The sequence below is a fragment of the Tachysurus vachellii genome, chromosome 17 (assembly GCF_030014155.1).
Source record: "Tachysurus vachellii isolate PV-2020 chromosome 17, HZAU_Pvac_v1, whole genome shotgun sequence".
NCBI classification, from domain to species: domain Eukaryota; kingdom Metazoa; phylum Chordata; class Actinopteri; order Siluriformes; family Bagridae; genus Tachysurus; species Tachysurus vachellii.
Window position 1 is genome coordinate 8,226,703 of NC_083476.1, and position 23,152 is coordinate 8,249,854.

At 37.8% G+C, this 23,152-nt stretch overlaps 2 protein-coding genes across 2 annotated transcripts; one reads left to right on the forward strand and one right to left on the reverse strand.

The window, feature by feature from the left end:
• The first annotated feature begins 592 nt into the window (after positions 1–592).
• Positions 593–5,341, forward strand: ccng2 (cyclin G2). The gene is made up of 8 exons (XM_060890271.1): positions 593–728; positions 1,530–1,673; positions 1,995–2,129; positions 2,312–2,562; positions 2,809–2,887; positions 2,972–3,070; positions 3,382–3,578; positions 4,495–5,341. Exons 2-8 carry the CDS (start codon positions 1,569–1,571, stop codon positions 4,598–4,600), a joined length of 972 nt encoding a protein of 323 aa, XP_060746254.1. The 5' UTR covers positions 593–728; positions 1,530–1,568; the 3' UTR covers positions 4,601–5,341.
• taf1c (TATA-box binding protein associated factor, RNA polymerase I subunit C) lies at positions 1,983–22,817 on the reverse strand. The gene is made up of 15 exons (XM_060890269.1): positions 22,443–22,817; positions 20,039–20,150; positions 19,515–19,567; positions 19,317–19,412; positions 19,158–19,213; positions 18,635–18,873; positions 17,711–17,839; positions 16,389–16,506; positions 15,294–15,365; positions 14,392–14,527; positions 13,618–13,740; positions 12,398–12,575; positions 11,557–11,688; positions 7,930–9,348; positions 1,983–3,591 (listed from the first exon to the last, which is right to left on the reverse strand). Exons 1-14 carry the CDS (start codon positions 22,575–22,577, stop codon positions 7,934–7,936), a joined length of 2,994 nt encoding a protein of 997 aa, XP_060746252.1. The 5' UTR covers positions 22,578–22,817; the 3' UTR covers positions 1,983–3,591; positions 7,930–7,933.
• Positions 22,818–23,152: the final 335 nt, after the last annotated feature.

A 23,152-nucleotide genomic window follows, 5' to 3' on the forward strand; every position in this document is an offset into this window, starting at 1 on the left:
TGATAGGTTTATCAGGATGTTTGATACGTTTAGCAAATTTCCTCATGCAAAATAACACTATAGGCAGATATGTGTATGAAAAACGTTATGTCTTATAACACAAGCTTATTTTTATTATAAAGGTCAAATCTGTCATGTAATACTGTCCGATAAAAAAACAACTGGTGATTAATTAAAGTTTAGAACCCTCGTGTTGTTGCTTGGTGAAATATTACTGAGTTTTTTGATAAATGGCGCATTAATATGCCAAAATCTAACAAAAACAACAGCTTGACTGTGAAATATGTGGCCATTGCACGCAAAACAATAAACAGCCAATAGGAAAGAAACAAGCAGTCGCAACAAGCACGTGAGGAAGCAGCCAATCAGACGTGATTATTTTGGGCGGACTATTTGAACGCAGAAAATGTGAAGAACGTCATTGGTCTGTTTTAACGTCAATACTGCTGTCAAATTGTTTCAAAAATTCTCTTCTGTCCTGTAAAACACGCAAACAATTACGTGATATAAAGGGATGTTAGAACTAGATACATTATCAGATGTATCGTTTTGGTGTGATAGATTTTAATTATTATCTAAAAGACGAGAAAATCAACAGTACGCGTCGTACGTGCAGCTTGTGACGTCACACGGTGGGCGTGGAAACGGCCCACATCAACAAAAGGGGAAAAAGACTCGAAAACAGACAGAAGACCTTGTTCAAGAAGATGTCCATCTAAACGTGTCAGGTAATTTTATTTATATTTTACATATACAGTAAAGCGTATTTATGACTCAGTAAATGTATCTGATCCTCTATAACATTAATGCTGTTTTCTGTTTATAGTATATTTTGTGCTGAGTTTTAAATCCTCTCTTACTCGGTTTGTCAAAAGCCAGTTTGATTTTTTTTTACACTAACACTCATTTAATTTTTATGTTATGATTATCTGTACCGTGAGTGAGTCCTGCGATTATTGTAATTTCTTTTTGTTTTATTTATTCCTGTGAAATAAAAGGTTAAATGGAGGTTTTATTCGGTTAGAGAGAAGCCCTGAGAAGTGCTGAGCTCTTTTAAAGAATATTTTGAGTACGTTGTCACCTAAAGTTTTTTTTTATTTCGACGGCATCGATCGGATAGATCTGAGATATTTGGGTCAGTTATGTTGGATCTAGAAACATTAAATACTAAACACAAGGAAATGGAGGCTGAACGTTTCCCCTCCCCCCGTGGATGTTTTTCAAAAGGGAAAAAAACTAGCATTAGCTACCGAGCTCGGATAAAACCGAATAACTTTAGATTTATTTATTTATTTACTGGTGTATAATGTGTTCACGGTGATGAGTTATAGTGTTTTTTATGGTATTGAATGTAGATGTGTAGCGTATAGTTTTATTTTGGATTTCTTTGCTGAAGGAGGCGTTAACGGTAGAAATCTGAGCCCTTGGGCTTGGCCAACCTTGACACTCCGACCGAAGCAGTGTAACTAACTAGGACAAGAAAACATTTACACTAAATATATGGTCTTTTTTTCTTTTTCTTTTCAAAGGTTAATTCGAGTTAACCGTAAGTAAACCCGAGTCTCGACATGGAGGCCTTCAGACTCATGAAGGAGCTGAAGCTGAACCTTGAGCAGGAGAGTCGATACCTGCCCAAGGAGTCGGGACTGAAGCTGATCGAGTCGAATCCTGAGGTAAACCAACCGAATCGTCCGTGTTTACATATCAATCCATTTCAAACCAAGTGTCTGGACTTAACGTGCTATTTTTTGTCTAATATTTAATATCTAATGTTTAATAATAATAATAATAATGGACTGTAAATTTTAGTATGTTATAAAAAGCTGCTTTTATGTATGAACACTAGATTCTAATGTGTTCATACATAAAAGCAGCTTTTTATAATGATCAGAATGCTTAAGACACAAAACTGATTAATTTATAAAAAATACAATGATTTAATGTGATAGTTATAAAATTGTACATGCTTTAATAAAAAAAAATTTCTGAAACAGGGGATGGGAATTTCTGCAAAATGTCGCAACGCCAAAGTGGAGGATATCTGGAGCTTGACCAGTTTCTTCGGCTACAGCACACAGACCTTCGTCCTAGCTGTTAATCTGCTGGACAGATTTCTAGCTATGATGAAGGTACACGTAGATGCTTTGCAAAAGATCTATAGTCATTCATTTATTATAGTAACCAACACGAGTTTGATTGTAATTACTTTAATTGACTACATTACTACTTGTTTTTGTAAAACTAACCAAGTACCCAAGAACACTACCGTGTCAAATTTCAACTAAAATGTAATTTATTATTTGTCTTACAGGTTCAGCCCAAACATCTGGCCTGTATCAGCATTGGCTGCCTCCACATTGCTACCAAAGTGGTGGAAGATAAGTGTGATGTGTCGTCAACACACGAGCTGATCCGCATCAGTCAGTGCAAGTTCACTGTGTCTGATCTCGGGCGCATGGAGAAAATCATCTCTCAGAAACTCAACTTCCAGTTCCAAGCCATCACTGCCTTAACGTTTCTGCACCTGTACCATGCGATTATACTGTCACATACCTCAAGCAGGTGAGACACATGAATAGGTGATGATAGAAAGTAACATGTAGATGAATACCACCTACATGTGGTAAGATGAAGTCCATTGTACACTATGTAGGTCAATTAGGCGCCATAAACTCAGTTATCAAAAGACTGCCATATACCAAAGGGCACAGATAGCAAGTTGGCTGGTTATTGTGTCTCATCTATAAATATTAAAAATGATGTACTTTGTCAGCTGAACCTAATGAAGCATATCTTTTTCCTCTGCAGGAAAGAAGTCCCCAGTCTAGACAAGCTGGAAGCCCAGCTTAAAGCCTGCCTTTGCCGCATTGTATTCTCCAAAGCAAAAGTAAGTATTTACACTACAAATCATAGAGCAATTTGGGACTTTTGACTATAAATGACATTTCTTTTTATCTCTTTTGTCCTGTAGCCATCGGTGCTAGCTTTGTCACTTATAAAGCAAGAGATTGAGGCCTTGCAGTCTGTGGACCTGTTTGAGATCGCCCAGTCCATTCAAAGACATTTAAGAGTAAGATTTCAAATATTTGGCCAGTTTATTTACACAGCACATTTTGTGAACTACAAGAACATGTCTTTAGACATAAGCCAGTCATATCACCATGAAATAAAACTTATAAAAATACAAAAAAGGTTAGTAAAGCATTTAACATTTGGCCTCAGTGGTTATGCAAGCTGTATTGGTCTGTCAAACAAATCTGTCCTGCTTTCTTTGAGATAAAGAATTCCAGGCATGCTCAGTAACAGCCTGACCCTCAGCTATCGACACACTATACCCAAAGCACCTCTGAGTTATGTAACCGCCACTGTGTGTATGTGCAGATCTCGGAAACGGAGCTACAGCTCTGGAGAGGCCTTGTGGCCCAGTGCCTGGTGCAGTACTCTTCGCCTACATGCTCCAAACCCAATCACAGGAAGCTGGTGTGGATCGTGTCCCGGCGCACAGCAAAGAACCTGCACAGCAGCTACTGCAGTGCACCAGAGCTGCCCACGATCCCTGAAGACTGCTGGAGTGAGAGGTAAGCAGTGGACCTGCAGACAAAATCTTTCTGTTCATTATCCTGGTTCGCTTAAACACTTCATATTCAAAGAAAAGTACATTTAAAAAAGTGTCAAATTAGCTTAAATTATTCAAGAGCCAGTTTGTGGAACAGGGGCTTCAGTAGAATTACTGGCTATTCATTCTTAGCAAATTCAACTAGTCCCTTTTTATCCTGGATTTATCCCAACCCAGATCACGTTGCAAGTTTTAATCACAAACAATAGTGTCATTGAAAAACAGTGAAACATATCAGCAAGTCATTATAGGTTCAAAATATGTAACACACACATACATATTACCAAATTAGGGAAGTTTTTTAAAAAGAAATTGTGAACATAGGATTTTTTGGGGAATCTCGCCTTACCGTTCCTTTTAGTTTCAGTTCTCTGTTACTATAGACAGAGACTACCCAACCCTCATAAAACATCGTCACACAAGCATTCTTCTAATTCCACACGTCACTCTTTTTTTTGTAATTTGGGCCCAGCTCTCTACACACTATTTGCTATAGATACGTCACAGATAAAAGTGAGGTCACTTTCTTAGTATGCAGATCACCATAGTTATTAAACAAACCTAACAGTTTGTTGTAACTTGTTAAAGTAAAAGCTAATACATGTCCATGTACCGAAAAATAAGCAAAAACACAGCAGTTTCCTTCAGTTTTGGTTTTAATAAAAGTTTGTCTAAGCTGTTCTTGACCACTTGGTATAGTGGAACAAACACTATCTATTTATAAAGAACATTCAGAAATCATAGGTGTGGTACAGGACAAAACATTATGGGTTAAAGGCTGAAGCACGTATGACTTCAAAAGTAGCTGGTGTGACTAAGGCAGGGTGTGTTTGTGTCGTCTGAAGCAAGTCTGACATGTGTTTCTCTGCCCTGTATAGTGAGGACTGGAGTGAAGAGCTGAGCTCAGGGGAGGAGTCTCTCAGCAGTTCTTTGGGCAGCGATGCAGATGGGCCTTATTTCCCTGCCCACTTTCAAAAAAAATAAGTTGCCTAAAGGTGCTCAGCTGATTAGAGGCCATTCTACAAAGTAACCTCAAAACATGGCAGCAGAAATGTTGACTGCCTTGTGATCCAGCTTCCGTAGTGATGTCATGAACTACCCAGACCTCTCCATGTTAAAGAGCCACAGTGCCTGGGTTCCACACAAGACATTACTTGAGAATGTAGTATGGCCATTTTTTTTTCTTTATTTAATTTGAATCTCTTGATTATTCTATTTCACCTTATTAGCCATTACTGATCCGCCTTTCTTCCTTTTTGTAACGGTTTTAAGCTAAAAAAAAAAAAATAATAATTTTGCACAACACAGGCAGCTAAAGTTTACAACCAGAGACCTTTAAAAAAACAAACAAAAAAAAATCTTCAGTTGTAAGAATTGTTGGTGCATGTTCAGGTTTGCCACATTCCAGGAGATGACAGAATCATTCAAGATGTGAGACTTCAACAACTTAGTACTGTTGTGTTCTGGGACATTTATCCCAGTACTGTGCACAGTTTTGTATAACAATAGTCATGGATAAGTGGCAGGTTCTATCACTCTTCAGTCTGTGTTCAGCTAGAGACAGTAGGGTTGTTTTTTTTTGTGTGTGTGTGTATGCTCTACTTCTTATATATGTGTGGTGATGTGACCCTTAGACTTCACAGATTAGGTTAGGTTTAAATTAGCCAAAGTATGTTTCTGTATGGAGCAAAACACAATAACATTGAACGTGTGTATGTGAGAAAAGGGGGGGGGGGAGATGCCACAAAATGTAAAAATGTCAATACAAAAAAAATTGTAAATTTGTATAATGTACAAAAAAAAAATGTATAGTAAGCTGTAGATACTAACTTATTTATTATTGTTATTTTTGTCATGTTATATAAAACTAAATATTTTTAATGTGACTCCAATCTTTTATTTATTTATTTTTTTTACTTCATCAGCATGTTGCACTATATTAACTGTGGGTATGGGTTTCCTACATGCCATCCCACAATGCCATTCTACTACATACTTTGTCCAGCCTTTAAACCTCATCTCTGCTCAAACACGTTCCAAATCATCAACCTTCATGTTAATATTACAGTCAGTAGCAGCATCTTACACATTACTATATATCAATCTCTCCCGTAAATTCTCAATTCTGGGAATCAAACATTTTCTCTACACCAGATTTTTCATTAATACAGAATGCCACGGTCACAGGAAAATTGTAAATTAAAAAAAAGTATTATTGGGCTACCAATAAAAGCTGACCGTTTGTCCCTTAAGTTTGAGAAAGCTGAAATTTCTCCTTCCTTATAAGACTTATCTGTTAGAAACATCTACGCAGCAGACATCCAACTTCTTATGAGCATGAAAACATGGCACCAACCATCAAATTATCACTAACCACAAACATTTTACTATAAATATTTAATTGATTTCAGGAAGGAGATAAAAACACTCATTGAAAAGCATCTCTTAAAATCTCTAACACTGAAACAAGCAAGACACTTTATTCAAATCCTTCCTACTAAGGAAATGTTTGTGTTGCACAAAGTCTGAGTCAGTACAAAAAAAACCATTCAGCTGTTTGTTCACATTCATGACGTGTGAACAGCTGACTCCTGACATCACAGTGCCTCTGGAAATTCACCCTGTAATATGGAAAAGAGGAAGTGCCTCACCCTGACTTATGAGGATAGCAAGTTACACAGCAATCTGCTTGCAGTCTCATGAAGCCAGACACTTTAATCATAGTTTGCATCATGCTGCCTCAGGAAAAATGTATTACTGCTTCACAACACAGTCATGTCCTGAAATGAAATGTACCCAAATCTGTCCTTCCGCAAAAGTGCCACCAGTCAGGAAGCATCAGCTTTGTAACAAGGCCCACTGTTAAAAAGTGGTAAACAAATAAAAATCTTTTAGTGTCCAAAGTTCATTTAGTTTTTGCACAGGAGCTGCATCTTTAACATACATTACATGACCAAAAGTATGCGGACACATGACCATGTGCAGGTCAAACATGCCATTCCAAAGCCATGGGCATTAATATGGTAAAAACGTCTCCTCCTTTGCTGCTGTAACAGACTCCACTTTTTTCAGAAGGCTTTCCACTAGACATTGGAGCATGGCTGTAGGAATTTTTACTCGTTCTGCCACAAGAGCTTTATTGTGGTTAGGTACTGATATTGAGCGAGAAGCTCTGATGTTCATTTAGTGTTACAATTCATCTCTAAGTTTGAACACTGAGGAGTTGAGGTTAGGGCTCTGTGTAGGCCACTCAAGCTCTTCCACCAAACTTGTCATTCTAGATCTGTATAGCGCTCACCTTGTGCCCAAGAGACAGCATTGTTATTCATGCTGGAACATGATCGAGTCCCTTAGTTCTAGTAAAAAAAAAAAATAATAATAATAATAATAATAAAAAAACAAAGCTAATTATTGAGGGAAATTTATAGCCTTAAAATAAACCATGATGGAAATTTGTGACCAATTTGGACATTTTCACTTAGGGCTGTACTCTCTTTTGTGGCCAGCAATTTAGACATTAATGGCTGTGTCGAGTTATTTTGAGGGGACAGCAAATTTAAACAGTTATACAAGCTGTACACTCACTACTGTACATTGTAGCAGTGTCATTTCTTCAGTGTTGTCACATGAAAAGATATAATAAAATATTTACAAAAATGTGAAGGGTGTACTTACTTCTGTGAGATTCTGTATCTGCACACAATATTTTCTATTTGATTTAATTGGTTCTATTCTGCAAGCCGAGCTAGACTCAAGCTTGGAGAATCTCTTAGATCCTGCTGTGGACATCCATCACCACATCCTACCTCAACTATTAAGCCATCATTTTTTAAATCACTGTAAGAGTTTCTGTGCTGAGCTGTGCATTTAGTTTCAGAATCAGCGATTTCTTTCAGCAAGGTCATCCACACAAGTGAATTTTAAGAATGGTTATATCCTTCAATAATTTATTTTATTTTACACTATGGAAATAACATCACTAAACTATCATTATCATCATCGGTCACAGACCAAAAAAAAAAAACAAAAAAAACAAAAAAAATTGTGCAACTCTTAAAATAAAGCAGCGATGGGTAAGGAAATGTTTTAACTCAAAATATCATCATAATATGTGCTACATATTCATGACCTGCATGACTACAACAAATCCTCAACATTAGCCAATACCATGCATGTAATGCTTACTTGCTGCTAAACCTGCCTGAGCAGTACAGAATAAAATATCTTGTTCCTTCAACTAAACCAGGAAGAGTAAACAACAATTCTCAATAATGTTTACATTAAAGAAAAAAGTGTTGATTATTGCGACTTACAAATTCAGAATCCCATTCGAGACTTCTTTTTCTGAGTCTGGGAAGCCTGTGAAGAAGTCCTCAATGAAACTTGTGACAATGAAAGTAAACTAGAAGGTCTTGGTTTGGTAGAAATTAAACCAGCTGATGTACTGCCCTCGTCATTCTGTTTAAGTTCTTGAGAAGAGCCAAAGAGAGAATTGCGGTAGTCCTGATGCTGCTGCCACCGTCTTATTTTTTGATGGCTATGATGCGACTCCTTCAAACTGGACAATGAGGAAGAAAAAAGTACAGAGTTGCTCTCCATAGTAGGAGCCTGGCTTGGCAGTTTTTGGACGTCCCTTGGAGGAGATCGGGCTGTACCAAAGGCTTTATCCTGCTCAGAGCTTTTTGTTGTTTTTTGAGGGCTTTTCAAAAAATTCTTAACTGGTTCTACCACATCTGAAAACCCTACTGTGTTCTGATTGACTCTATGAACATCTGTGTTGTTAGCTGATACCTCCTGCTCAGAAATATCGTCAAGCTCTGGTGCACTCTGAGAATTATTGATGCTCTCTGTGTCTGAACCCAGATACTGACTTGTGGCTGATGACCATTCAGATAGATCGTCCTGGTAGCTGATGGAAGAAGTGAAGCTTGAAGCAAGTGAGACTTTGTTTCTGGCTTTGGCTTTCTTTGCCTGGCGGCGTTTCCTTCTCAGGGCTTCAATCTTGGCGTCCCGGTTTAGACCCAGTTTTTCTTCCCACCAGTTATTCCAACCATCCATCCATGAGGCACTTATGCGCTGGCTCAAATCATCTGGCCAATCCTTGGGGTCCACCTCATCTGGAACTGGAATCACCTCTAGAGGAGGCAGGTATGTTTCCCCATGAACAAGCAGCTTCTTGGTCTTTAAGATCTCTGCCTGGTCTTTCCTCAATCTCTTAAACTTGTCCTCCTCAAGCTTGTCTCTTTGTTGGACTTCACACTGTATTACAGCACTGGTCTTTATTTTCCTGTGCCTCATGCTACGTTTGCTTCCTATAGATTTTGTCAAGAGGGATTCCAGCCATTTTTTCCAGATTAATTTTAAATTGCGGCTAGCCATTTTGGGGATTGTTGGCCTCAGGGGATGAGCACTTTTACTCTTAGCAAAATGTATGGATGACTCCAGAACATGAGCAGCTTTGGAGTTAATCCCTACTTCTTTAGAGATCCTCATCTGATCATCATCTGAAGTATCAGAGTCATTCTCCTCATGACTGTCATTGACGAGCAATTCTACTTGGCTCAGCATACGCTGATTTTGCTCTTTTTCAAAGTCGCTGTCTTCAACCGAGTGTGACTGATGTGGCTCTGAGTTGGTTGGGTCAGAATGTTTTAGCAGCTGGTAGAAAATATCCCCGGCCTCTGTGAGCTGGAAGACACACAGAAAGCCATTGTTCTGCGTTGCAGTTAGGCCTAAAAAAAGGAAAAATAAAATTACAATTAGCTTCACTGCAAACTTCTTGTCTACAAAAAGAAAAAAAAGGGAATTTCCTCTGGAACAGAACAGTAACAAGCATAAAATATAAACCATCAATTTAAATAAAACAGTAACTGTATCACTGCCCATATGCCATGTCCTAGCATAAACCTGATCAAACAGTGAAGTAATCCACTTCTGTGATAATAAAGTGCCATAATTACCACAGTCATACTAGCGCCTGAGATAAGGCCATAGCATCAGATACATGAAGTGTCATTTCTGTAGTCAGATAAAAGTGCTTCAAATGGTTAATCTGTGTTTGAATAGCCATGCACATGATCCTGTGAAGCACAATAGAAGAGTGTTCATCAGGGGATCAAATCGCAAATAATGCTAAAGCCATCTCTGGCTGTGAGCCAAGGAACCAAAATCAGAAGTGTTCTCTAATAGGAGGCATGGCGTACTCTCTTCCTTCTGCCAATCACATTGACACTAGGCATCTGAGGCTGTCTACACTAAGCTCATGTTTCTCTCCAAGTGCGCTTCCTGTGCAAGATGCAGCTGGCTGGCATCAGGTGCCTCAGAGGAAGCACACGTTAGCCTTCACCTTCCCCAGCAGGTAGCCGACATATGATGTGGAGAGCTGGCTGGTTGGTGATAATTTGCAAGGGACCAAATATGGAAGAAAATGGAGAAAATAAAATCCCAATTACAATGTCAGTCAAATGCCGTATGATACAGTGTATCTGCATGTATGTGCAAAATAATGTAGATAATGAGAATGTCAAAAACATTATTTGTACACTGTGGTCACACAAACGTGAAATGTCACTGTATGTGAACACAAAGCCGATGTAACTGCCTAAAGAAATAATAATAAAAAAATACACAAAGTCCAAGGGTCACTCTAGCAGTTTAAACACTTGATGGTTATGTAACTAACTACACTGACCATCATAGCATATGGTGATTCTCAAGTGCTGATACCCAACATAGGCGCTCTGGGATATTGTCAGTCTGCTTGGAAAACTTGATGTGTCACAATTGTTTATGGAATCATTATCTTTTAGCTTTAACAGCAAGAACAGGGTAATCAGTACTTTGCTGACACGCAGCAAAACAGAACTCCTACTCGCATGAGCATGCTTATATGTGCCACATTTTTTGAAAATGCTCTTACGTAAACTGTAAAGCTGCTGGATGCGAGATTTTGGAATTTCAAATTCTTGAGTTTTGTAGCAAAAACTAGGTTCTGCCAAAAGCCAGACCCTAAAACACAAAACTGGCATTCAAGAACTACCTGCTGGAACATTTTTGAAATGCTAGTCATCTGTATTCCTTCAAAATAAGTCTTCTGGCTTATGGCTTTATGTCTAAAAAAATTTACATGCAAGACACTCACTATCCTTGCTCAGATATCATGTGACAGCAGCATGTGTGTGTGTATATATATATATATAAAATTTATATATAATACATATATATATATATATATATATACGTATATATGCACGATTTTATGTATTGTGCTGCTGTCACATGATATCTGAGCAAGGATAGTGAGTGTCTTGCATATAAATTTTTTTAGACATAAAGCCATATATATATATATATATATATATATATATATATATATATATATATATATATATATATATATATATATATATATATATACACACACACATACATGCATACATATATACATACATACACACACGTCAGTAGCTTGTCACACACGTGTCTCACACACACATCAGTAGCTTCATTTCATGTTTACATTAAACACCAGATGTGGAAAACGATGTGATCTCACCAGGAATTTTCACACTCAACAGTCTACAGATTACACAGAATGGTGGGAAAAACAAAAAGCATCCTGTGCATGGAAAGTCTGCATGCTGAAATGGGACAGTTGAGGACTGGATAATAAAGACATCTTTAACTGTCAGGTGATGTTTAACCTTCCAACAGCCATGCCACAGTGCCACAGTTAAAGTGACAGATTACAGTCCCCACCTCCACCCCATTCTGATGACTGATTAACATTAGCTGAAGCTCTTGACTTGTATCTGCATGATTTTATGCTGCTGCCACATGATTGGCTGACTGGATAACTGCATAAATGAGTGGATGTTTCTATTAAAGTGGTTAAACAGTGTAAATATAAAATAAATATAAAACATAAAGCCAACATTCACCTGCGGCATGTGCAGCCAACCTTGCTTGTGCTTTGTGCCGTCTGTGTGGTAGCTGCTGAATCTTCAGGCTCTCACACGGACTGTACAGTTTTTGAATTGGACCTTCTGCTTGGCATGCCCGTTCTCTTCCACCTTGAAAAAAAACAAACAAACAGTGAGCTACTTAGGTGCTATAAGCTCCACAGACAAAAAAAAACAAAATCTTCTCCAATACTGTTTTACATCTCCCTTTCATTTACTAATTTCACCAATCATGTTGGGTAAGAATTCTCAGAGGTTATGTCATGACTTCCTGGGACAGTCAGCATTTCAGTTCATCAAAGGTGTTCAGTAGAGTTGGGATCAGGACTCTGTAAAGGCCACTGGAGCTCTTCCACTCCACCCTTGACAAATTACTTCTGCAGGGTTTGTCTTGCTTTGTGCACAAGTCATTTTCATGCTGAAACAGGTTTGACCCCTTTATTCCAGTTAAGGGAAATTGTAACATTCCCCTTAAAAATTCCATTATACATAGGGTATTCTATATAACTGTGTGCTTCTGATGCTGTGCCAGTTAAATGTCCACAAACATTTGGCCATGTAGTGCATCTTGCCTAGACTGTACACAAACATTTTTAGGGACCTTTAATCTAGGTAGTGTAAATATAAAAAAGGAAGCACTGTCATTAAATACTAGCAAAAGTTATGAGAATTATACTTCAGTTCTGAACTGAGACAACATTTTGGATTGGATTTGGACTAATTTTTCCTGAAAGCTCACAAGTAGTAAACACTGGTAGAAGTGAGTGTGTGCATTAAAGCAGATAGAAAGGAAAATATATATGTATATATAACAACTGACCAGAGTACTGCAGCATCCTAGTCTCCTGTGCTCTCTGGGCTCCCAGAAGGATTTTAGAGCTGCTGCTTTGGCCCAAAGCTGGCACAACATGGGCAAAACAGGGAGGCGACTCCAGCATGTGCTCCCACTTCAGGGCAGGCACACAAGGCATTCGCTCATCCAGGAGGTATGCGGAGAACTGGGAGAAAGAAAAAGACAGCCAAATATAAACAATTTATAAGTAATACACATATCTGTTGTAGATGTTTGACCCCTACCTGGACTTCCACTACTTTTCCCTTATGCTGTGTTACTGTTGTACTGAACGCAGCATTACTATTTTAAAGGGGTGGTAAAACACGATTTCACTTTTCTAACTTTAGCTAGTGTGTAATGTTCCTGTTTGAGCATAAACAACATCTGCAAAGTTACAAGGTTCAAAGGACTACACGACATTCCTCCAGGGTTGCTGACGTCACTAACCCCGATATTTACATAAACCCCTCCTATGTGAATATTAAATGGGGGGGGGGGGGGGCGTGGCCATTATATATTGCTGTGGAGAAGAGTTGTTGTGGTATAGTTAGTAGGCTGGAGTGTCGTTGCCGCGATGCGAAACGCTGTTATTTTCATCCGGATTGCAGGTACACTTTTGTTAATAGACAAACACTTATTGTTGTAAATTAAACATCAACTATTATAATTAGTACAATTAAATAACAACGTATCTAAAATGTATGAGACAACAACCAAAAAAAAAAAAAAACACATTCTGAAACGTCGTTTAACAGCCGTTCTTGAACAGGTTCTGCTCGATCATCTTCATTAAAATTTTCTGGGTCCGATTCGGGCTCAAATTGATATGGTTTGATTGAAGCCATTGTTTATAATACCACCAAAGCACAGACTACTGGTAAAGGTAAGGTGCGTGACGTTTCCGAAAAACATGCACTAGGCGGTTAGCGAATCACAACACACTGGGCCAGCTAACCAATCAAAGCCCATTGCTATTTTTGAGGGACTGGCTTCATAGAACCTGGAAGCCATCAGACCGTTTTACAAGGAGAGACAGAGCAGTGTAGAATAAAGGTAAAATATATGAAAAATAATGCATTTTTTTAAAAAACGAAGCATGAACACGTTACAGTGCACCCCACAAACAAAATCAAGCCTTCAAAAAAACGTGTTTTACCACCCCTTTAAGGTGTGTATCTAATATATATTAAATATAATATTTTCACCTGTGTAGTAATGAGGTGGTGGAAGCCGTGGCTTTCTGCCAGGTGTTTGCCCAAGACCACTCTTTCTCCACTCTTACAAGCAGCTGCCCCACTGATCCGGAACAATGTGCGACAATCACTGCTCTGTGGAAATATTGGTCTCATTCAGTGTCCAATAAAAACCTGACCATAACAAACAAAATGCACTTAAAAGTCTTACAATGAACTAATCATTATCAGCAATCAGAATTTGGCCCAGAGATCAACTGATGCTAACCTCATTTGAGATTCAGCTTCTGACAAATCCCATTAAATCAGCAACTTAATCTTCACTTCATAAAATATTTGCAGTGAAAATATTTACACTGAACCAATATACAGTTCAAAGGTACAAAGGATAACTCAGAGCCAAGAAGAAATCCTGTTCTGGGTTTTAGATAATGTACTCCTGAAGAACAGCGAACTATAACCATCGATGCATTTTCTGATTTATGTGTTTTAAATTCATTGCTCAAGCATTTAGTCCCTATAGTATAAGAATACACATTAAAACCATATCAACCCTGACAGAAGTAAACTGGTCTAAATAATCAGCATGAACTCACTGAAGTCTCTTTACTGCTGAAAATACTGGATCTGGATGCTTATGTGGCGAGGAACCTCTGAACTATCAAAGTGAGGGTTTTTTCTTAACTAGTTACATGTGATTTTTGGATGAACAAAAATGACTGAAAATAAATAAGTAAATAAAGAAACAAACGGGAGAAACTGGTTGGTTGGTGGGTGTCATCGTACCCTGATGTCTGTAAGCTCAGCTCCAGTCCCGTCAGCGTAAACCATCACGCGTGGATGAGCCGTGAACTCACACCATCGCCAGGGTGACTTGGCATTGAAGTACAGGTTCATCTTTTCATCCCGAATCTTTTGCAGGCTGGAAAAATCAAAATCTAGTATTTATATATTATTTATTTACTGTTCAACTTCACCCTGGGCCTGATCAAGATCTAAGAAAAATGTATAGTGTCTATTAAAAATATCATCACTGGAGTATGATATGAATATATTTTAATCTAAGCATTCACTTTTAGTAACCAAGCCAATTATAATGCATTTAATACTTGTAGATTAATACTTGTAGTTTTTCTTGGTATGTATCTATACATGGCTAAATATACAGCTTACAGAGTATGTAGTTCATTTTAGTAAGCGTTTGTTGGAGTCACTGTGTCCAAATCCAATATGGGGTTCTGTGTAGCATCTACATTTCCACTATATTACACACTATGTATGTGAGCATACAGAATAAACAGGAAGCCATATTGAGTTCGGGCAAACTTGCTGTTTCACTATTCTACTTTTTGTTCTAATGGTCATTTATATAGACGTGTAAAAAGAACACGTCACTTCAGGAACTCAAGATAGCATATCTCAGATATCACAGTTTCTTAAAAGACTCAGGGCAAAAGGATGTCTTATTTGGAAGACATTTTGTTACTCAGCATTATCTAATGATCTAATGAATCTCCTTGGTTGGCTGCTGAAATGTTTAGGAGCATGTTTTTCAGCATGATGTGCACATACCATTCTTTGATAGCACACACAGTTCTTAAACATTCAGACAACATGAACAGTTCAACATGTTTTATACAGAAACACACTCTTACGCAATCCCCCCCCACACACACACGCACACTTACCCCTTTCCCACAATCCAGAGATAGGCTGCTCCGCTCTCGCTGGCTACGACAAACTCTCCAGAAACATGAGGACTAAAGAGAAACAAAGAAATGAAAAGAACATGGAGTTTAATGGCTGCATGCTACCACTTGTCTAGATTTTCTTGACTATATAATGCATTGCAATCAACACTGCTCATGTATTGCTTTAAGGAAATAAGTTTTTTTTTTGCCATAAAATGTGTTTTATGCAGCGTGTAGATGGTACCATGTCATTCCAAGGTCTCTAGAAAACAATGTTGCTAGGGCAGGAGGAAAGAAGTTAAATAGATTTTATTTTAAATGTTATGTTAATGATTACCAAAAGCAGATCAGCTTTAGTGGGTTCGGTGAATTTATAACCCTAGCAAAAGAAGCAGCAGGACTGAGGCATGTAGTTCTTTATTAACAAGCTCCACATGCTCACAAGCAACCAAATGCAAGGTGCAAGTGTTACAAAACCTCGCCACACGTTCCCACTATAGTTTGATAAGTTGACAGGTTTGATATCGCTCGGGTGTAATAACCTTACCTGTGTGAACTAAACTTAAATTGTGGTAAAACATTATGAACATGTATCTGTTTAATAGATAAAAAGGGTTTTCACTGTAAATAATATGTACATCCTTACAAATCCTTGCCAAAAAAAATTTTTTTAGCAAAGGTTAGTTAGTTACTACGACAGCAAAATGCACACATTTTAAAACCTTTTGATGCATAATTCTTATAGTATGGATTTTTTGTCCATTATTCCCTTATTTATTTTCTGTCAATTTTGTGATATAGTGAATAATGCTCAACAATTGCCTACATTTCTGTTTCGCCTATCAAATGTTTACACAAGATTATTCTAGAAGACAAATGATAAAGTACATGTGCTGTTTTGAAAACTTTGTTCATGCTGACCCATATACATAAAATCACATGTCTTGGCTTGTCTTGATTATTAAAATGATTCATTTTAAATATATTGTTGCACGTTAAGCATCATTGAAACATTTTTTGCATTAGCTTTTATTAAAAATTATAAGAGCACCATTAAAAAAACAAACATTAGGAAGGTAAGCGATCGCACACCTGACGTTGAGGCTGGTGGCTCGTTGCTTCAGCTTCACCACCTCTAAAGGACGAGGATGGTTAGTGGCTTTCATTTCCCATGCTGCACAGCAATGATCTGAACGCAAGCCTAGATAAGCTACACAAACACAAAAAAACACACACAAATGAACAGTATACCCAAAAGGTGAAGAGTGAACAGTAGAGTCACTATTTGCAAGTTATTAGCACCTCCTAATGCCATAATGTGATAACTAAATTGCAGTGGAAAATAACAAATAAAATTCAGCTTTACTCCCCAAAGAGAATATGTCTACAAGCATGCCTGTACTCTAACTTTGAATGTTTGAAAAGCCATTATTATTGAATTTATATTAAACAGGGTTTTAGATCATTTTCTTCAAGCCATGAGTACAATACCCTCTTCCTTGCTTGGAGTTGAGTACAGTACTCTTTAGTATTGTACTCGTCTTCTTCATGAGAACGAGACGAGGGTACTGTACTCCCTAATAGTTGGAGGAACTGAGTACCAGTATTGTGCGAGTTAGTCCTTTTGCCTTAGTAAATACCATGTTGATACTGTATGATTTATGTCCTTAGACTTCAATGTCCAGTGTTCATCCTGCCTAGCACTCTCTAGCTCAAGTTGGCACTTCATCTGCCTTCATGTTTTGTCCACAAACAGTGGAGCATCTCATATTATCTAACTTCTCGCTTTTTGTGTGCCACTAAGGTCGAAGATCATTGTACCTAAACCAGCAACAACTGTAAACACTCTGTCCCACTGCACTGTGATAGTATGGTTGTAATGTAAACAATCTTATCCACCCCTTTCTCGGGCACAAAAACAATTTATGTATTACTCAAACAAATACAAATCGGTCTCAGAATCCTCCTCCACAAAGAATGCAGTGTTGGGCAGAGTGTAACAGACGAAACATGAAAAATCTAAAAGCATATGGTATTGTTTCTATAGTAGAAAACTTTGTATTTTAAGTTGGGAAGCGTATTTACTCAAACAACCACATTATCCTAACCCCAGTTAAACGTTTTTAAAAATTCAAACATCATGACAATTCAACCGGCAGCAGATGAAATGATGAAAACTTCATGTAATCTCATTAACAAAGCACATTTCTAACACAATTTGAACAAGATTTTCGAACAGGTATTTATGTGTTACATTATTAATTAAACATTTTTTTGGAGTCCATATTTACTCACTGACTTCACATGTACAAGATAAACACCTGATTAGTTTATGTCAGTGTTAAAATACTCATGCAGAAAACGGATAACTGTGTGTTCGCATACCCCAACACATAGCCGGTGATCAGGCTTACCTTCATCGTTCACCTGGGCCACGCTGACCTGCCTAACTGTTCCATCCAGATTAACCACCAGAGGCTTGTCGGCCACAGTCACACCCGCAGGTTTATCGTCCCTGAATTCCAGCTCCATAGGGTGAAAATCTGTGTAACTACTGAATTAAGTACTGAAAACTAACAGCCTTTGAATATGCTGAATATGCATCATTTATATCAAACCATATGAAACTTTACAAAAGTTTGTACAAAAGCAATCTGCTTCAGGACTGGTGTTTAATACACCATCCTTTAAAGATTTCAGAGGTTTTTTTGCGATGGTTGTGGCCAAAAATGCTACAGATTGATGGAACATTTTTTTAAATTTTGCTGATGCACGAACACGCCAACATGTGCTGATTATTATCAGGGCTGCTTCACACTCTTTGTTGCTGTTTAACACCGAGCACATGCAGTTGGAATGATTTTAGTTCATTTTATAATGAGCTGAGGTACAGCTAGTAACTCGTTTAGATTTATTTACAAGTCTCGACTTGGGTTTTGCAGCATTCCTGACCTTGTTAACAAGTAACTAAATAAATCACCAAATGCTTAAGCACCTCAAGCTGACGCTTTAAACAGTTTCCAGTATTTTTCTGCTGTTTCTGCAGCCCACAATTTTTTCCTTTTCTTCTTTCATAGCCACATGCAATACTATAGGCAATAATGAGGTAGCACAATGATATATTACACATGCTCTTTAGTCTGGTGACCAGTGTACTCTCTCTATAGCCCTTGTCTCTGAATGCACTGTGGCACACCTTACCAACAGCTTGGAAAGTTTCTAGAATAAATGCCAATGTTACTGAGCAGCCCTGTTAATTCTGCATGACTTTTAGTTATTGAACTGAATCACATTATGTGAGTGCTATTCTCACAGACAGACTGAAAGAAAAAGGATACTGATGGAGTCTAGAGCATCTCCACTGGGATAAATCAGAAAGGCTTCATTCTGACATGTGAGGTTTGGGATGATGGCGAGAGCGCCCCCAGTTGTGGCAGGTTGGAAGTGTTCCAATTCCTGTTGATGGATCAACTCCTCGTGTAGAAGCTCAGCCAGGAGAGAGGAGGGAATGTCAGGGGTAATGTCACCCAGAAGGTGGTGATAGCGGCTCACATTTTGTAAACACTGCACCTCGCAACTGCACAGGAAAAACACATACACAATTCACATTACAATCATCTAATATTACTTTAGTACATCCCTATTTGCTGGCATCTTCCAAAGACTGCATCATTAAGTGGCAAAAAAATGACAACTGTGAGGCTATCCAATGAATTTTTGAGGGACACCATAACCCCTTATTTTTATGACAAATAATATAACAAATTTTCTAATAATTAAATGAATTCAAGAGAGGTGAAAAGGAAAAGGTTGTGTAACGAAGCTGATTTTAAAGGAGGGAGGTGGAGAAGGGAACCTTACTTTTTATAATTCAGGTTGCGTAGAAAGTACTTCATCTTACCCAAACCGTCGACTTCCTAGAACAAAAAAGATAATGAAGGCACCTACACAACATTTTACAAGATAAGAGTTAACACACAAGACAAAACAGTTAAAGCTATGTAAATCACATAAACCCACCTTACAATGCCTTCTGGCAAAACTGAAGTGTTCTCCAAGCAGCTGTCCCATCACAGAGAACGAATCCATGTAGTGATGCACATAGAAATACTTCAACTACAAGAAAAGAAGCAAGAAAGAAAAAAAAAAAAATTACCTAAGGCTACCCACAAAGGTAATGTTTAATAAATAATAACCAGCACCATGTTGTAAACTTACATGTTCAGGGAAGTCGTCTGGACTGACAGGCCGAGCCATTAACAACTTGGTATCTGAACAAAGGAAAAAGGAATAAATTTAGATAACAAATTAAAGTGTAAGCCGATGTTATACTGCGTGATTAGAGCAGTCTCTTCCATCACAAACAGAAGTTTATTACTTCTTAACCTATACAAAAATGATCCCAATAATTCTAACGAAGACTAATTCTGACTTCTGACACTATGTCTGGTTATACAAAAATTACAACATACTACAATAAACAACAATGTGGAAACATCCCAAATATTACTAGAGAGCATGCAAATAATAAACATATGGTCACTATGAAAATGACCTAGCTTTTAAGTAATAAATCCATTGAGCCTAGTGAAGACACCTGAATGCCCTGAACGTGTGTGTGTGTGTGTGTGAGAGAGACCTCAAATGTGTTCTGTTAAAAATCCATGTGTATATTATGACGGAAATTAATTCTGAAGCAGGAACTGTTCTGCAGTTCCAGCTGTGTGAGCGCTATTGAGTACCTTGGTAGGGAGGGAGAAGTGGTGTTACAATCGGCTCAGTAGGGACCCACAACTCTCCATCCACCTTACACTGGGGCTGAAACAGGAATGGAGTCTCTCCCTCTACATCACTCTGAGACAAAGTCATATACTGTGTTAAAAACCATGTTTCCATCACAGGTAAATATTTACACAGTAATGCAGAAAATCTGAAGTGCCTTTGAATGGTAAAATAGTCAAGGTAAAACCTACGAAGAACATTATATTATTACATTACTATATTATTTTATGACAGTATTATTACTGAAAGCCTTGATAAAATCTATAGAAAGTTAAACAAAGTAAATGTTTGCAGTTACACAAGCAGACACCTCTCCACCAACCTAACAGCATTGACCTGAAGGCTGGTAGCCATGTAGAGACACATACACACTATTAGCTCTATACATCTTTATTAGATCGTCACATGACATTAATAACGATGCGGTAAACATTACTAACAACTTCCACCATATTTGTATTAAATATTAGATGGTATTTAGTTAATTCTTGTTACAACCTTAAACAACTATTTACTTGAAATAGAAAATCTGAAGCAAAACTAAATCTGAAAAACAATATTTACTATAAATGCTAATAAACCTGGAAAAAGTGCTTTTCAGTTACAAAACAATTATATACAATATTATATTAATTATGTATTCTAACTGCATTATCCAGAGTGACAATTTATTTTATTTTATACAACTGAGCAATTGAGGGTTAAGGGCCTTGTGCTCAGAAGCCCAGTGTTGTGCTAAGTTGACTACTTTAAAATTAGACCTAGATGTCAGTGAGCATGTGAACGTGTGCACATGGCCGACTCTGGTGGACTAAAATCTCCTCTTGGGCTTGTTCACTGCCTCATACAGGTGTTTCTAACGAAGGTTACAGCTTTACAACTAACCTCAAACACAACAGATTCACAATAATGTCGAAAAATAATCCATGGTTAAAAAAAAACCAACTGGCGTCTCTTGCAGTAAAACAACAATAATAATAAGAAGAAGAAAAAGAAGAAGAAGAAATGATAATGATGATAATAATAGTGATTAATAAGAAGAAGAAGAAGAAGAAGAATGATAATGATAATAATAATAATAATAATATGAAGAAGAAGGATAATAATAATAATAATATTAATAATAATAATAAATATAGCTGCAAGCAGCGATACCGGGGTCAAGCCGATCAGATGCGCTCAGAACATGTCTCTGATGAACCATACCAAGTTTCGTAGCGATATGGCATTGCATTGGTAAAATACTGAACTGAACTGAAAATTCAAAATGTGTGTGTGTAAGTGTGTGTAGGTGTGAGTGTGTGTGTAAGTGTGAGTGTGTGTGAGTGAGTGAGTATGTGAGTGTGCGAGTGTGTGTAAATGTGTGTGTAAGTGTGTGTGTTCCTCGTCTGTGTGAGTGTGAGTGTCTGTGTGTGTGTGTCTGTGTGTGTGTGTGTGTGTGTGAGAGGGTGTGTGTGTGAGTGTGATTGTGTGTGTCTGTGTGTGTGTGTCTGTGTGAGTGCGTGTGTGTGTGTCTGTGTGAGTGTGTGTCTGTGTGCATTTGTCTGTGTGTGTGTGAGAGAGTGTGTGTGTGTGAGAGTATGTGAGTGTGCGAGTGTGAGTATGTTTTCGATTGTGAGTAAGTGTGTGTGTAAATGTGTGTGTGTGTATGTTTGTGTGAGAGTGTGTGTGTATGTGAGTGTGTGTGAGTATGTGAGTGTGGGAGTGTGTGTGTAAATGTGTGTGTAAGTGTATGTGTTCCTCGTCTTTGTGAGTGTGTGTGTCTGTGTGAGTGTCTGTGTGTGTGAGTCTGTGTATCTGTGTGTGTGAGAGTGTGTGTGTGAGTATGTGAGTGTGCGAGTGTGAGTAAGTGTGTGTGTCCCTCATAAAGACCTTTGTGATTCTGATTCTGATGTTGCAAGAATTTTGCCTCTAGGCCTTACGATTCAGCACAAAATTGGGTTTTTGGACTGTTGGTGGCGCTAGAGGGTTTGAGCTAGACACACCAAAGTTGCTACAGTAACTTCTAAGACTGGCCTCTACATGTGTGCCAAATTTCATAACTTTCCTACGTACGGTTCTATGGGCTGCCATTGACTTCAATGACGGACGGAATAATAATAATAAGAAGAAGAAGAAGAAGAAGAAGAAGAAGAAGAAAACTAACGATAACAATAGGTGTCTATTGTGTCTATGCTAATAATAATAGCAACAACAACAACAACACCACCACATTTTTTGTGAAGCCGCAGAACAAACCCGGAACGTTAATTGGTGCAAAACAGAACTAAGCAAAAAGCAGAACAGGATTCCATCACACTCACTCTCTCACACACACACACACACACACACACATATAGTTAATAATGTTATATATCTGTTTACCTGAAAAGGTTCTCTGCTGGTTTCCAGCACCTGTCCATAAGCGCCCCAGCCTCCGTAATCATGCTTCGAGTCTAAACTCGGAGGTCCGTTCAGGTAATAATATGGGAAAAGCTGATTAGGGAATTTATAATCCATGTGGAATAAACAGTCCAGACACAAACACGTCACAACATCCGCCGGCTCTCACGTGGCTGGTTTGTTTTACAGCTGTTAGCTCATTTCTGCTGCAATGCTGAGCAAATCTTCACATTCCATAAGTAACTTATGAAGTAAAGCTGAAATCACGGATTAATATAAACAACTTTGAGTTATAACGTGTGAAAATAAGCAGAGCACGTGGCCCTCCAACCAAACACGCGCACAAGAGGATCAGCTGAACCGCCACAAGGAATTACCCACAATGCACTGTGGTAGTTTTTAAAGTAAAAGCCAACGGTGCATTTTATTTTAGACGTATATTATAGATGACAAAATAATAATATACAATCTCCGGACACGTTATTGGGATATTTACTTACTATTTATTTATTTATTTTTATAATAATGTTTATATTTTATAATACTATTTTATATTATTTATTTATTATCTATTATTTATTTATTTTATTTATTTGTATTATTTATTATTTATTTATATCACTTTATTTATTTGAACTGTACAACAACTCTTTCATTAATGCAACGATATATGTGTGTGTGTGTGTGTGTGT